This window comes from Varanus komodoensis, unplaced genomic scaffold (assembly GCF_004798865.1).
Source record: "Varanus komodoensis strain SLA01 unplaced genomic scaffold, ASM479886v1 scaffold34_1, whole genome shotgun sequence".
Classification (NCBI taxonomy): Eukaryota; Metazoa; Chordata; class Lepidosauria; order Squamata; family Varanidae; genus Varanus; species Varanus komodoensis.
Genome location: NW_025335854.1, coordinates 9,421,053 through 9,437,798, shown reverse-complemented (window position 1 = coordinate 9,437,798; position 16,746 = coordinate 9,421,053). Strand labels below are relative to the sequence as shown.

Here is a 16,746-nt window from a genome sequence, read left to right as displayed (position 1 = left end):
CCCCCACATATGATGAAAAGTACCCAATTTATGTTTACATTTCCAACATCCATTTGACATATTTGGAAACATCTTAGCTAATCAATTTGGCAACAGATGCCATCTATAAAACATTTTATACAAGTTTTCTTTATACGAAGTTGCTAAAGTTACCTGAATATTTCTCTGCCATAGTTTTTGCCAGGTGGGGAACTTTTTTTAAGCCCAAGGCCTAAATTCCGCTTTGGGGAAGTTCCTAGGCCACACTCCGGTGCTGGACGAGGCCACAGGGAAAAGTAGGCAGTGCTGAAAAGCCCAGATCCCACTCCGAATTCAACTGTTAGCGTCGTACAGTAGGAAGCATGCCTACTCAGAAGCAAGCGTGGGCAACATGCCTGTTTGCAGTTAAGCAGGAAAAGCCTCAGCGTGATCACTCAGAAATAAGCAGGACTGAGGCACTTAGCCCTTTCGATAATATTTTTACTTGAAAATGAGCAGTGTATCAGAACCCAGCCTGTTCTAAACAACAGGACAAACAGTTTCCAGTTGCTTGCCTTCTGCTGTTCTCTGTTTGCTTAGCACTCCCAACATGTGGTGGACTAGACTATGATTTTGTCTGTTTAAGCACCACTTTAAACCATGGTTTATTTAGAGATTATGGCTAAATGTCTATAGTTAATCTTCTAAACATGGTGCGGTATGATCAGTGCATGAAGCATCCTTGTTGGCGCAATTATCTGCATAATGCTGAGGTTCACATGGAAATTTAACTAGTTTTTGTTGTGTGTACTGCTTAGTTCCTGTGCTTCTGGTTGACTTCTCTTTGAAGAATGAGAACGTGACTGCTTGTAACTTGTAAACGGTGCATCAACTGGATATGTAAATCAGCCTTTAAGTACTCCAGAAGCTAAAGAGAGATTTCTGATCTAGGCTAATTTGCCTAATAGAGTTTCCTATATCAGGTGCCTGTGATCTTTCTACTTTGAGGTGGCCTGAGGTGATGTTCATTCTGTCTTCTCTTCTGTTTCCTTGCCTCAGGAACTGAAGCTGCTTCATAAACTTTTCTGGTACAATTCTTTGGTCCTGGACTGTCTTAATTTCCTTGCATTAGCAAGCACAAATCAATCAAGCTTCCTTTAAAAAAAATTATCAGCTTCACACTTTGTCCAATCCACCTCCAGCAACCCATCTTACTGACTAGTCGAGGAGCAGAACTTCAATTATTTGCCATCTCTTTGTTCCAGGAATTACTTTATTACACAAGTGAACGAATCTCTCTTTCCTTCTGCAGATTTAGCCCTTCTGGGAGTGTGGTTACTGCAAATGAGCGGTACCGGTCAAAAAGCGAGTCTCCATGGCGGATGGATGAGCCCAAGCAGCCTAGTTCCCAGGTGGGTTCCCCTGCTGGGGCTTAACTTCTCTCATCGTCCAGAGAGATGTCTGCCAGTTGAACTTTGCCGGTGGGGATGAGATTGGCCTTCAGCATCAGGCCCTTCTCCCAGGTCCCCTGATCCACTGGAAGGGAGCTCTCATGGCAAGTCCAAGCCTCACTGGGAGCTGATCTCACCGGATGAGAGCCGCCTGCAGGGCTCTTCCATTTTCAGCTTGCCGTCCCCCTGCCCACTCAAGGGCTAGTCTGTAGCCTGCCACTTTTGATGGACCGAAGACTCGTTGGGCAACCTCCTGGTTGTCAGGACAGCACTAGGGCCCAGGGGCAGGCCCGATCAGACTCCTCCGCTTAGATGTTGAGGGCTGTAGCCCTACGTGTATAGCGGCAAGAACAAAAAGGGAGGCACCCTCTGATAGTTTATTGTGCCCAATATACTTTGAGAGAAGACTCTTGAAATATGTACAGTGATAATGGGGGTGGGAGAGCCGGTGTGGTGCAGCGGTTAAGAGCCTGGGACTGGGACTCCGGCGATCTGGGTTCTAGTCCCTGCTTGGCCATGGAGCCAACTGGGTGACTCTGGGCCAGTCACAGACTCTCAGCCCAGCCTACCTCGCAGGGTTGTTGTTGTGGGGATAAGATGGAGGAGGAGGAGGATGTAAGCTGTCTTGAGCCCTTTGTAGGAAAAAGGCAGGTGATAAATTTAAAAATAAATAAATAAAATCCATGGGAAGCAGAGCAGCAACTTCACTGTAAGTCTCTCACATAGAGAAGCCTCATGCATCATCATCATCATCATCATCACATTTCTGTGCCACCCATGAGCTGAAGCTGTCTGGGCAGTTTGCAACAATAATCACAGAATCATACCTTCAAGTCACCCATTCAGAGTCTAACCAGGCCTGACCCTGCTTAGCTTCCAAGAGGAGACAGAGTCGGGCACTTCAGGCTATACGGAAGCTGTTAAGAATGCAGGTAGACACACATCCTGCATATTGCAAGATCACTATAAAGACAGGGCTCTTTTCAGCCGTGTTCACCACAGGAAATAATGCGGAAACAGTTTACCACCCACAGCACTGTCCGCATGCTCTATTCCGTCTATGCCTTTCTGAGAAATTACGAGTTGCTCAAACTTTCTGAGCGCTTGAAATACATATAGGAGAATGACAGTAGTAAAATTTGCAAAGATTTGGTGCTTTCCCTGTATTATAAGGAAATTGATAGGAGACTGTACAGTTCAGCCTCTACAGGCCTCAATGAGGAAGTGGATTCTTGTTTTAATGTATTCTCTTTCAAGTGTTTGTAATGACCCAGTTAATGATCAGAGCTTTTAAACTGATGATGTCAAATACAAAAACGTTGCCCAGGTTCAGACAACATGACGGACCAACAGTTGTAAGAAACTACCATGGCTTGTTCTGTTGTCAGAACCAAGCTACTGTTGCATCTTATCGAGTTTTCCAAAAACCAGACTTAACCACTGTGGAATACCACAACTAGGTTTGGACAGCACAACAGACAGACCAAGAGTGGTTAAAAAAAAAACAGTGCCACCTCCATAGTTTGTTATGTTGTCTGATCTCAGCCACTGTGTAGTGTTCTGCTTTCTGTTATGTTCAAGATTTCTCCTTTCTCCAGATCTTTCTTCCCTACGTAGTCCTTTTCAATTCTCTGTTTCCCTGATTATTTAGATCCTTTGTAATGAAGACCTACAGGGGCGTTGTATCATAGGGTAAACAGTGTTATTTTTTTCATTCCATTTAGCATCATAAGCATGTGAAACTTGGAGCTTTAGTTTGTTAATTTCATTCCTGTATTAAATTTAATTAAATGGAGGCTTGAAGTTAAAGCCTCTGTTTAAGAACAATCTGCTGCCGCCACCCTTCTTTTGGGGAAGTGCACCAATTAAATTATTGATCTTTTACTCAGGATTGTTGAAGATTGCTCTAGTCTAGGTAGACTTCCCCAACCTGGTCCCTTCCAGATTTTTTGGACTTCAGCTTCCCTTCGCCCAAGGCAAGGATCAAGAATGCTCGGAACTGTAGTTCAAAACCTCTGGAGGTGAAGTCTGTGCTAGGCTTATTCAGCAATGATTGTGCAGCTTGGAAAACAGAACCCAGAAGGTTGCTTTTTTCTGCCAGGTGCAGTTTGTTATTTTAAGGAGGTCAGGACTGTGATCCCATACCTTGGAAGTAAGTCACATTGTGCCCGGTGGAGCTTACTTCTGGAGAGACACGTAAAGGATTTTGACATACGTTTCTTCCATATACATGTGACGTATGCTGCAGGGCATAGATGAGAAGTTCTGTGAGGGTTCTGGCAGAGTGATGTGCTGAATTTCTTAGTCATGTGGTGGATTATCCAGCTGCGACTGGACTTAGTGGGTGATGTTAGTCGCTGTTCTTTCTAGGGTTGTACAATTCAGTTTCATGTCTACTGCATTTAAGCTATTTTAATCAATTTTATCTCATGCTATAGGCTTAAATCATTCTGTTTGTATTGATTGTGTTAGATGTTTTAAACACTGATATTAAATATTTTAATATTTTTTACTTAAGAGCCTCCCGTAATCGGCCGACTTCCCGGGAACCAGGTTGCTTTCTTCCTTGGTTACTTTTTTGTGTTGCTGCCGTCCTGCCCTCTTAGCTAAGATGAGAAGACCAGGCAGCAGGTGGTCAGTATGCTAACAGCAGGTAGCCTAATGCCACAGTACCTGGTCGCCTTGGGAAGCCAGTGGCCAGAGCTAGTGCCTAATTGTGGATCCAGGGCCCCAAAATGTGTTTTGTGGCCTAGCGTTCCAGATGGCCCCAGGCAGGCCCCATCCAGTGGCGGCTTCATGGCTGCCGATCAAGCTGGACATGACAGTGTAAGTGATCGTCATACTCCACGCACCTGTCTGCTTTACCTGTAAGCTCCAGACCTGCAGGAGTTTTTCTTCTGTCTGAGGTTCTTGTTTGTTCTATGCTAGCAGGGCAGACACATGTCAAGCTCTCCTTTGGACCTGAGAGGGTCCGAAGCGCCAGGTGTGTCCATCTTTAGGTCCAGCGAATGGAATGACGAACAGGCTTGTTGATGCGTTTCCCTCTTCTCCTTAACGGTGCTGCTCCAGGTGGAAGAGTCCGCTATCCTCGGAGTGAGCGGCTATGTCGAATATCTCCGTGAACAGGAGGTGTCCGAGCGGTGGTTTCGCTACAACCCGCGTCTCACGTGTATCTACTGCGCCAAATCCTTCAACCAGAAGGGCAGCCTGGACCGGCACATGCGGCTGCACATGGGCATCACACCCTTTGTTTGCCGCATGTGCGGCAAGAAATACACCCGCAAGGATCAGCTGGAGTATCACATCCGCAAACACACGGGCAACAAGCCCTTTCACTGCCACGTCTGTGGGAAGAGCTTCCCCTTCCAGGCCATCCTCAACCAGCACTTTCGCAAGAACCACCCTGGCTGCGTGCCTCTAGAGGGGCCCCACAGCATCTCCCCAGAGACCACCGTCACGTCCAGAGGGCAGGCCGAAGAGGGGTCTCCGCTCCGGGAGGAAGCCGGCCTGGCTGGGGAGACCGCACAGGGCTCTGTGTCCACCACCGGCCCCGACTGAGGCGGCAGGGTGCCCAAGGAGTGAGGGGGACCCTCGCTGGCTGTAAGCAAGCCCCAACGCGACGGCGAGCTTCTGGCGTCGTTCGGGCCACACCGCTGCTGGACACGTGCTCCCGAGATGTTGCCAAAATAGAAAAGATAAGATAACAAAGTGCTAAAAGTTTTCCCCCTTTTTCTCTCTTCCTTGGGGAGTGGGAAACAAAAACTGGGTCAACTAACTTCTGATTCAGGGATTGACAGCTTTGGGGGGTTAGGAAAAATAATAATATTAATAATAATAATTCAGTAGCGATCAAGGAGGGGCAGCATTTTAATTTGGGTGGGGGGCTGTTGGGGTCTAACTGTGGCAAGTGCAGAGCACCAGCTGCTGTTCATCACAGTTGTGGTCTCCTCGCAGGGGTCATGGGGGCAAGGACTTGTTATTCTCCCTTTTGTGCCCCCCCCCCCCGGTCTCCCAGCTAATTGTTTCTTCAGAATAGCTGTCTTGGGAGAACCTACCTTGCCGGAGCGTATTTCATTTTATTCGATGTGTTTTTTAAATTGACCCGTTACTTAAGGGCTGTCGGGGGTGGGGACTTGCCCGTCTAAGATGCGCGGCCTTACCTGTTTGTTCTGAGGCTAGCAACCTGTTGAGCAGTATTTTAGAGGTGACACGATATTTAAGTAAATAAGCTACTGAAAAAGAGGGCAGTGGCTGCAAGGCTGTGCCATGTATGTGTGCGTGATATTTTCCTTTGCAAAAGGCGGACAGTGCGGATCGCTTTGCGGTTGCTGCTCAGTCTCTGGGCGTTGCAAAGACTGAAGAAGTGGGATGAGGTTTCCCGTTAAGACGGTGACTCTGCCCAGAGGCCATCCTTTGCCTCCCTTGCACTTGATCTAACAGCAATATTTGTATATCAAGATAGTCAGATCCCGACAGGGAAAGAAATCTGGTTTGTCTGTCTGTGAGTGTCTCCCTGTTTGGTATTTTTATATGAAAACATGCAAAAAAATTTACCTACATGAGTAATAATTTAGGAGAGACACATTTCTGGTTTCCTACAAGTGATGGTTAGTGCCCCCTCTTGTGTCAGATGTAGTATAAATGACGTTACTGGGGAGAGAAGGATGCCGGGTGCCGGTGAATATGCACCTGTCTGGGGTTCCCTAATAAGCCTTCTGTAAAGGAAAGGAAGCGGGTGTAGGAGAGAGAATCCCGCAGGCACATGCTTGAGGCTTGCAAAAGATGAGGCAGATTAAGCTCTGCTTTGGAGTTGGTCATATTGATGTGCAAAACAAAAACGCAAAGCCACAGGCTTGCCGCTGGTATAGTGCCAGTACCGCAGGTGGTACCGGACTCAAGAAATCGGCCAATGGGTCAAAAATAAGCTAACCGAGGAAAGAGGAGGCAGGGAGATGGCTGACATAAGAGGAGGAAGGAGCGGTCCTTGTAGGAAACCCGCTGGCTCTCTGCCAGGCCTGCCTGTTTAGGCCACAAGTTTTCCTGGTAGTAAAAATGAGGATATTTTCTTAAATTATGTTTGCCTGGAGAAATGCGTGAAAGCTGATTGTTGCGTAGCCCTGCGTGCACTTTTTGTGTGTTCATCCCACTTTCCCCTCATGACAAACTGCGTCCAGCTGCAGCTTCTCTTCGTGGCCACACAAAAGGAAACCGCCGAAACTGCTGACTTGTGACACCTGGAAGAGTTGGACAAGACCCTCCCAGGCACACGCATCTTCCGGATCAAAGTGGGGAGGGTGCTAGAGATGAGTAAGTGCTGCTTCCGTCAAAGCTTTCAAATCTACCAAAAAGAGACAATTTACACTAAAGAGCATCGGAAAATATTTCTACTTACTTATAACAAAGATTTTAAGCATTTAAAAATAGAATTTTAAATATTACCAAACTGTAAGGCCTACATATTATTTATCTGCACATACATATGATATATATATATAGTTATAATGGGAAAGTTTCTCAGCTGAGCTGGTGATGGCATAGTGATAGCTATCCCCAAAAGAGTTTCCTTCCAGATGGGATGAAACAGAATCCTTCCACGTTTAGGTGACAGAGAGCCGGAGGGGAACTTTGAGTTTGGTATTCACAGAGCGGTGAGTTTCTTAACCAAGATTTTATTACAGTGATACTGTGAAGAGAGGAGTAGCCAAGTAACTGAGAATCATGTCAGCAATTCCCTACTTGTTGATGGACTCCTCTTTATTTAGCCTGGCCAAATTCATTAAGCACTGCTTACTTCTTAGCCAGAAAAATTAAGCTTGTGAATGGTGTTTTTAATTGCCACTGTAGAAAGGTATTATTTTTAATTGCATGCAAAGGAGCCAATATTCTTGCCCAGATCTCATTAAAAGTGAGGTTTGCAGTTTGTAGCTAAAGTCACTGACCTCATTGTGACGGAAGGCTAAAGCAATGTTTAGCATTAGAGGAATAAGTCTTTGTGAGATCTGAGCTCTTGTATTCCCACTTCCTCCAAGCAGTCATAAGGAGTTTGGAAGTGTTGCTTTAATTTCTGATTAACCCGAAGCTGCTTGTGTTTAATCTTAAGGATAGCTTGTTGAAACAAGCCGACTGCAATCCGCACTTTATGGATCTGGCTTGTTTCAATAACCTGTAACCACAGTTAATTCAGCTATTGACCTAAACTGCTGTTAATTTAAGGGAAGTAGACGCTCCCACGCAGGGCAGGACATGCGTGCTCACGTGCTTTGCTTTCAGGGGGTTTGCTCCCTTTGGGCTAAACCACCATTTAGCATTAGGTCTGAGTGCAGCCACTGTATGGAAGGGAGCGGGGGGGGGGGGTTTGTGTTTGTGCAAAGGACTAAAACTGATCTTTGTCGGTTGTCAGATCCCGTCTTTTCGCAAAATTAGGGCACTGCCAAAATATTCTGGGCCTCAGGCTTTTTCAAAGAGCAAGTTCTCAAACTGGATGGTAAGAGAAATTGCTGAGAATGTGCATAGTCCACAGATCCCTTCGGAGCTTGAATGGAATAGACCTTTGAGTATGTGGGGATATCGTGAAACTAAAGGAGTGACCCTTCTGCTCTCGCAGAGCTCTTGTTCCTCTTATTCCTATTTCCTTTGAACACCTTTTTCTTCTTGGGTCATCCTATTTTCCTGTTTTCCTGATCTGTGACCCAGTAAAATAGAATGAGATATTAGAAATCTTGCAAACAAAAAATTGCACTAAAGTTGTAGAGCTAAAATAAAAAATAGGAGTGGAACACAGGCAACTTCCTGTGTTTGTCTAATTCCCCCCTTGAACAACTGTCAGCATCCTGGCAATTTAGCAAGTCACATGACTGTAGCCCTCCCTGGACTACAGTCATGTCCAGCCCTCCCTGGACCCTTGCAGGGGCCCCTTCCAAGCTGGAACCAGGCCTGACATATGCTGCAGATTTTCTCTGCACCGTCTGTGCATCTTTGCAAGTGAACTGTCTTTGCAAGTAAAAATGGTCTGCAGTCAACCCATTATGGATGGGGTCCTTTGCTGGTCAGGATCTGAGACTTAAGGAAGGGTGGCCAGAGGGTGACCCACCCGTGTCCTGGGTGGCTCGTGGCTCGGGAGGGACCTCAGTGGACATGAGAGGGCTGCAGCATGTGCCGGGAAACAAAGAAACAAACCAGACCGCTGTGCTCCTTGGCGTTGCCTGAACGCTTTTCTTCTTCCGCTGGAGACTCTGAGAAGCGTGTTCACATTCGAACACTCGCTCGATCCTTTCATTTCTGAATTGCTTCTTGGGTCGCAGGCCTTTTCAGACTGCAAATGGCTGGCAGGATTGCGTGGCCTGGGGCATGGGAAATAACTTTTGGGACTGCTTTTGTAAACGCATTTCCCCCGCTGCCCCAGACAGTCGTCCGTTGCAGCCACTTTTGTGCCATGTTGAAAATGTTTGTCCTTGTGCGTGCGGCCAGGTTTGAACGAAGGCGGCAAGTGCAGGTTCCTGATGTGGATGGAATGTGCCAGTCCTTTCTGTGCAACTTTTTCCCTCCTGTGGAACAGTGGCTTGTGTGCGAGGTTTCCTGTCCAGGGCCGTAGCTTCACCTCGATTCCACTGGTGGCCCGTTTTGTCATCCGTAGCATTTGCGTAGCCAAGTGCAGCGTAATCGGGGCAGCGACGCTGCAATCCCAGCCACAAGGCAGTTCAGACGACTGTCGGTTTCTGCTCAGATTCTGCGGTCCAGATGAGCTGGCCACCTGCTGCTCTGTTCGGTGCTCTTTTCACGCTTGCAAAACTGTGATTTCCACTGTGATCCAAAGGGGAAGTGAATCAAAACCCCTTCATAACATAATACCTCATTGGTGAATGGCCCAGTTAAAATTTCCTTGCAGTGAATAACTTGCCTTCAGTGAAACTCAGTAAAAACTAAACTTAGCTGGATTGGGCCAGTGTGTCCCCCCTCAGTTTCAGAGAATGCTAAGCTGATTGCTTGCCTGCGGTAAGTTCTTGAGAGGGGAAGGATGGGTGTCGTAGCCCTAAGCTTGCAAAAAGAAGGAACCCTTCAAAATGTGAAGTGCTGCAATGGCCCACTTGAGTCTCTCGCTACGCGTGAATCTTGCCAAAAGCAACAGCATGAAATCGGCATGTCCTGAACCGTGTTGTGGCTGCTCGGGAAACCGCTCGCTGCTTAGCTGAAGACACAAAGATGACATTTAGACTAGACCCCGTGTGTATACGCCATGGAGCAAATGCCATGGAACTCAGTTGGATTTCTTTCTTATCAAGTATGCCTAAGATTGAAGTGTAGGAGATCAGAGGAAACTGGAAGAGCTGACATTTTGTTAGTGTGCACACCTGACGTTCAGGTACGTCTTGTGGAAATGTGTTTTGCAGGATGCTGCTGCTCTAGAGGTGATGGCAGGCTATATTGCAGCGCTCCGTCTGTCATCGGAAAGTGTCCTGAAGATTTGTTCTGCAGCAGACGTTGCCCAGATTGGTTTTCTTCTGTGTGTGCACTTACTGTTTTCCTTTGCCGAAATGTGCATGGACAGTTGCCTTGATCAGGTACAGATGGGTCATTCTGTGAGTGGAACAGCTGCTTCTGCTCGCAGGATGAACTGGGATGGAGCAGAGGCTGCTGCCTGAGAAAAAGGGGGAGTGGTCAACTTTGCTGGTTCCCCTACAAACTCTACAACACCTGTGGTTCTGTCCCCCTCCAGACCAGCTTTTCGGGAGGCTCAAAGGGCTACGGGGTGAAGGAGGAATCTCGAAGGCGGTGTCTTTCCCCTCTGCCCTCCTCTTCCCCTCCTCTTCTGCATCCAGCCCCAAACCTATTAATCAGAATTTTACTGTATTCCAGATAAGTCCACACAATTGTCGGTTTCAGTCCATTATATCCTGCTGTGAACGTCACAGATTCCCCAGGTGCTGTGTTGGCTTCTTGAGGCTTAACATTATGTCCATGGAATGAAGACATTCCATGCAGATCACACAGATCAGTGAGGACTGTGCCAGCCTTGCTTCCAGTGCCTTCAAAGAAAGCCTAGAGCTGATCAGAGGCGGAGTACGGAAGAGCAGTGTTGCTGCGTGAGTGGCCATTGGCCGGTGCCAACGAGAAGTCGCTCGATGGTGAGCAGGTGCACCGCAGGCTCGCCGCAAGGACACGCTGCATCACAGCGGCCTGCCAGACAATTCTGACAGTTCCAGTTGGGGCCGGAATGGCTTTTGTTACCGCCACTTGCCTTGTGTGGCTGGTCTAAAACTGCTGTATTTGGCCAGGATGAGGCCCAGGCAGAACTGTGCTGACACGGGGCAGAAGTGCAGAGTCGGCTGCGTGCGTTGTTCTTGGGCCTTTCCTTCGGCCTCGTTGAACTGATGGCCCGGCAGTCCTGCCTATGGCCGGGCGGCATTTCTGGGCTGCCAGTCGTCCTCTGAAAGCGGCTGGCACAGGGAGCTCGTTGTGAGCGACAGCAAAAGAGGAAAGCGGCAGCGCCGGTTGTGCTTTCAGCACAGGAGGTCTGCTTAGCTCAGAGCTCTGTGTGGCCCCTGTGTGCGTCCAGATCCCCAGGTGGGCAGAGCTAGGATCGTCTTCGGGATGTCGGAGTTCGCTGTTTGTGTAGTGGCGGATTCCCGGTGGTCTTTGCATGGGAAGCAGGCTTAGCCAGGATTGTGATGTGGGGCTTTCCTAAAACTGGGCTGGGAAGCCTTGCACAAGCAGAGCCCTTCCTTCCTCTCATTTTCCCCTCATGTCTTTCCTTTCTTTACTACCCAATAGCCTAAGTGCTGGGAGGAGTTCCCAAAAATTACAGAATGAAAATACAGCACAGCTTGGGCATCATATGATAACTTTCATAGTCAAAGAGCATATAAAGCAGCTACAGAACACAAGAAATCAGCTGATGTTTTCTCTGCAGGCGGTGGTGAGGTTGGCCCCAGGCCATTTTGCCAAGAGGGCGTTCCATGCCTGGGCTCCCATCACAGGGGCCTTCTTCCTTGCTGCCGTCCTCAGAGAAGGTGTGGTGGAGGGTCTCCAGCATGCAAGCAGATTCATACTAGGAGAGGAACTCCATGAGGCACTGAGGTCCCAAGCTGTGTAAGGCTTCAAAGGTTGGATCCAGGCAAGAATCGGTCCAGGCAAAGGTTAGATCCAGGCGAGTCGGCAAGAATCGGTGGCACATGCTTGGACCTCCTCGTTCTGTCGGTCGATCTGCCTTTTGCCCAAGTTGCAGCTTGCAGACTCTCCATGTAGAAGACATGCCATCTTGAAGCTTGGAAGTCATGTGAGCATAGACTGCCAGCACCAAGGGGCCCCTGTCCAGATCAGGGAGGCCACTCAAAGCTGGCAGAAGGCGCTCCACGTCACAAGGCCACCTGGGCTTCACGGGATGGAGGTGGCTCCAGGAGGCCCCTCGAGCTTTTGATGTGCTTCTTCCATCCAAAACAGGTTGACCTCATGGGCAGACCCTGGCGCCATCCCTATGGGCAGGTGCACATTTAGTCATAGTTACCAGAATATGAATAGAAATAGGTGCACCTCACCAGGGTGGGTGAAACTGGCCAGCTGGTCATGCTGATACGTCTCTGTCTAGGTCAGGGGTCCTCAAACTTTTTCAGTAGGGGACCAGTTGAAAGGCGGCGGTGACCAGCGCAGGCCAGTGCGGCGGGGGTGCCTGGGCGCACGGGCCGGTGAGGTGTGTCGGGTGCGCGCGGCGGCTCGCTCGCTCACTCGCTCGGAGATCTCGCAGCAAGTCCAAAACCATCTCCGAGCGAGCAAGCCACCGCCTCCCCGCCCGGATTAATGGGCATGGCAGGCCGTTGTTTGAGGACCCATGGTCTAGCTCAATAGTGGATAACTGGTCAGTGCACCCTCTTCATGGTTCTTTATCCCTCAACCAAATTAGGACTGGAATGGTCTTCATATGCAAATTTTCTTTTGAATGGGATCGTCCTCTGACCATTCTTCAAATAGAGGACTGTCCTCTGTAAGTTAGGGCACCTGGCCACCCTGTGGAATAGAGCTGCCCCTGTTTTGTGTCTGTTGAGGTCCTTTCGTTAAACGATTAGGCACTGCAAGAACAGAGCCGAAGTTGGTAGCGACATGAGCTTTCGGGTCATACAGAATTCTTCATAAATTGGGAGCTTTTACTATGCAAGAATTTGAAGTTAAAAAAAGTTTATTTGGCTGGAGGGGGCAGATGGGAAGGGAGGGGGGTTATTTCTGTGTTGTTTTAATGTACTTGTTCTCACTTTTAGTACAGCCAATGGAATTGGCATGTCCCATTCTAAAAATTCAGAACTTGCCAAACCCAGGAGAGTAGCATCTTCCGGCCAAACCCGTGAGCACTTGTATTCTAAAGATTGTGCCTGTGTGTGATGAACAAAGTCTTTGTTTAGCCACTGAATGATACAACTGAAAAAAATCTAATGAATTTGTAGCCTGGAATTTAGAAACTTGGGCAACTTCCCGTTGGCTTGGGTTGAGGGGGAACCTGGAAGCTTCCAGATCAGTCCTAGACCTGATAGAGGAGCCGTGTGCTGTTAGTACACACTGCACTGTGATACTTTAACATAAATGGGTTAAAATTTGGTTTTCCGCAAAGCTGCTTCCAGTATTACATGTCATGGATAGAAGCTTCTCTGACGTCTTTAGAGATGCACCCACACCTTGCCATTACGGAGTCTGTTGTGAGAGTGCCAGGAATGTGGATGGAGGGGTGTGTTTGCGCTTGAGAGGATGAAGTCTTGCGCCCGCGATTAATAGGTATACCATACCTAGCGTGTTCAGATGTTGAAAAGCATGGCTAAGACAACTTGTGGATAAGGTTTTATTGGTAATGAAGTAAAACATGGGTCTTGAGCATGAAGACCATTTGAGATTATGCACCGCATCTTTTATTTTATTTTATTTTATTTTATTTTATTTTATTTTATTTTATTTTATTTTATTTTCATCTTACACAGAAAAAGCTTTTGTATTATTTCAGTGAAGTATCTGTGCCCCAGAATAAAATGGATGTGGGCTCTTTTATTACAGAGGACTTCAGTTCACTTGCTTGTTCCAAATCCGAATTTGCTTGGAGAAACTGGTACTTTGGGGTAGGAGGCAAGTTGGCAAGAGTCGTATGGTGAAAGGAGCAGGCAGAGGCGTGCAAGGAGAAGGCATGTGACTGGGAGCCATAGCAGGGGAAAGAGCCTCCAGCGGTCAGGGCAAAGAGGGGCCCATCTGCCTGCACATTTGCAAGAACACGGATGTGCTAGAGAGCTTTTCCAGAGCAGGCGTAACGCCCAACTTCGCTCATCAGCCTTTTCCGGTAGCGGCCAGCCAGGTCTCTCTGGAACCAAGCATCAGCACCCCTTCCCTGCTGCCTGGCCTCCGTCCAGCACAGTCTCAGAATACGTAGGTTAACTGTCCTAGTAGCCACTGACAAACCTGCTTTCATTGCTCCCCGTTTTTGTCTTTTTAAAGGCAGTAGCCATTGCTGCATCTTGGATCAGTGAATTCTGTCCATCACTTACGAAAGACGTCCTTGCATACAAGTTGGCTTGCTAGAACAGATCAAGGCCCGTACAGAGTGGCGCAACTCTCAGGGCAAAAGATGTGGATTAAAAACCAAAACAAAACACTGGGATGCTGATGTTTCTATGCCATGTACCATATTCCTGAGACCCATGCTTGCAAAGGAGGTATTTGTACCAACGTATATCATTTACATACAGCTATATCTATATATAATAAACTGGAAAGCATCTTGACTGCCAAAAGCATCCCTGAATTATGTGAGAGCAGGTTCTCAATGTGAACTTTTTAACAGTCTGTCCCTATGAAAGCCAAGCTTGCTTGGAGTCCAAACCCCCGGGGTAATTTTTCTAGTAAACAAATACTTTCCAGCCACAAGATCGTAACACTGCCACTGTAACAACAGACTGGCCAGCCTATCTGGGCACATAGATAATGTCTAGGAGTAATTTGAAGACAGATGTTGGTTCCCAGCAGTTGCTGTGCAACGTGGAAATTAGCTTCTCTATGTTCCAGGGGGAGCCGAATATATTGGCAGGATTTGAAAGTATGCTCTGTCTTGGTGCATTCAAGCTTCTCTGCACGAGGATTGTGTTCAGCCAGGGGAGGCCTCCGCTGAATGCACCCAGCTTCCTCTAGTCTGAGCTGGGATGCAGCTGCAGAGCAGCTTTTTCCAGGTCACATGAATCCCATGAAATTGCTGGCCATTTTTCATGGTGTTTTGAACTGTTGGGGAGAGCTGGGAGTAACGTGCCTTTGCAGAAGTGGCATGAAATGCTTGCAAACCCCTCCCCGAAAAAGCTGGTTCTGTCACTGAAAGGATGACAGAATGAAAGATGCCTGACAATCAGTGACACGTGGGTGGAGTGGATCTGACGCAATCCCTGCATCCCTGTTTGGGCCCCTTCGTGCAGGCCGGGGAGAGAAGGGCTCCATTCCCATCCCGATTTGGCTCCTGCGCCCTGTGGACCAGCTGTGTCCGGTCGCTCCCTTGCCACCCTCCCTTCTTTGCAGAGTGCTCTGAGGGAAGACGCCTCTGGACTGCCCTGCAGGCAAGGTGGGATTTCCAAGTGGCTCTTTTTTCTCAAGATCCTTCGGCTGCGTTTCCACCTCTTTGCACGCGTCCGCCGCGTCCTTTTTGGTGCTTCGCATGGCAATTCCCCGCTCTGGCGGGAAGAGCATCTTCTGTGCCGGCAGGCACCCCCCTGAGCGGCTTTTGCCCAGTGCTTGTTGGACGGGCGCCTTGCCTCCCAGCCCATCTTGTCCATTCTGAGTAGGTTTGCATCCACCTCATGTTTTCTTTTTGGGGCTGCTCTCGTGACGTTCTGTTGTGTCCTTGGGTGGGCCCCTTCTGGGCTTGTGCCAGGCAGCCCCCTTCCTGGTCCTCCCACTCGCTTTTACGCGGGGACCCAGCCTTGAAGCCCCTTTTGTCTGACGTGGGTGCATGCATATGGCACGGGCAGCAACCTGATTATACGTGGAACCGTGTTTCTGCTGGCACTAACCGAAAAGGAAGCTCCAGAGCTGCAGCCGCCACTATGTCTATGGGTGATGGCCTAGTCCTTCGTCCTTGGTGTTTCCTTCCTGCAGCTTTGGGAATCAGCGGTGGGGCTTTGGGTTCCATCGGATGCTTCCAGTCACCAAGTGCCGTGAAGCGTGAGCTGGCTGCCGAGTGTGCCGTTTGGCAAAAGACAACCCATCTTCCTCCCCGCTCTTGTGGCAGAAGGCTGCCAGCACGCTCAGCGCCCAGCCGCAAGGCCTGCCAGCCTGTCTGGGACCTGCTTGCAAGCCAGTTCAGGTCCCCGGAAGCAACTTCTGTGCCAAAGGACACAAATGCTTTGTGCTTTGCCTTGGCGCACAATTCTGCTTTGGGTCCCCAAATGTGGTGTGGGTGGGTGCTGCCCAAATGGCAGAGCGGGCCGGACTTCACATCAGCATCGCTGAACCTGCGGGGACCTGCTTGAGCCATTCGTATCGGGGGCCCCAGCCACACAGCCCAGAGGCTCTGGTTCCAGCGGAACCCCTGAGCCCGGCTCGAGCACTGAGGTCCAATTGCATCATGCCAAACGGACAGAGGCGTGGGTTCCTTTTGCCAGTAGCTCTGCAGTGTATTTATATTTGTATTTATTCATTCAGTGTGTCCGTATATTGGGTGGGATCCAGATTCACCCACAGTTAGAGCAGGCCCATTGAAATCAGCTCAGCTTTAGGCCTGTCTAACTTAATGCCATTGCTTTCCAGAGCTTTCCTCTAAGTGTGACTAGATCTGGGTGTCTGCAGGGGAAGATAGGGGCATGAAGTATTTATGGGACTGTTCAGCATCACCTCTCCTCGCCCTCCATTCAAGGAAAGCAGAGAAAGATGCAAAGCGGCAAAGAAATTGCTCGCTTCTGCAGCAATCAAACAAGCAATTCCTATTTTCTTTTCCACCCCTGCAGTAAATTCTTACTTTCCATTTGTTTAATGAGCATTGCTGCAAAAACAAAATAACAGCATATTTATCACAGTGTTTCACTGCTGATCTTAGTGAGGTATCACAAGGAGAGAGGCATTTAATATTGTTACTGTGATTTCCTCATGTAGCTTGCTTAGCTATCCTGCTGATGCAAGCTGTGTCCACTGGAACCATAGAATCATAGAAGAGTAGAGCTGGAAGGGGCCGTGAAGGCCATCGAGTCCACCCCGCTGCTGCACCAGCTCACACCGCCCCACTCAGGCGGCATCCAGATGCCTTCTCATGTCTTCAGCAAGGGAGGCCCCATGAGTCCCCCAGGTTGGCCTGAGGGGTGCGGCCATTTTTTATTTTGGAGCAGGAGGGTGCAGGTCA

At 48.6% G+C, this 16,746-nt stretch overlaps 1 protein-coding gene across 3 annotated transcripts in view; it reads left to right on the top strand.

Annotated features, from left to right (window-relative positions):
- Positions 1–16,746, top strand: part of ZBTB37 (zinc finger and BTB domain containing 37) — a 30,369-nt gene that overhangs the window by 7,372 nt on the left and 6,251 nt on the right. For 2 of the 3 annotated variants that reach the window (XM_044439178.1, XM_044439177.1), the window contains exons 3-4: positions 1,271–1,370; positions 4,479–6,716. In XM_044439178.1, coding sequence (XP_044295113.1) covers positions 1,271–1,370; positions 4,479–4,967 — 589 coding nt within the window. In that variant the 3' untranslated portion in view covers positions 4,968–6,716. Of the gene's footprint in view, positions 1–1,270; positions 1,371–4,478; positions 12,009–16,746 lie in introns of those variants that run through there. The other variant, XM_044439179.1, reaches the window with a different exon arrangement.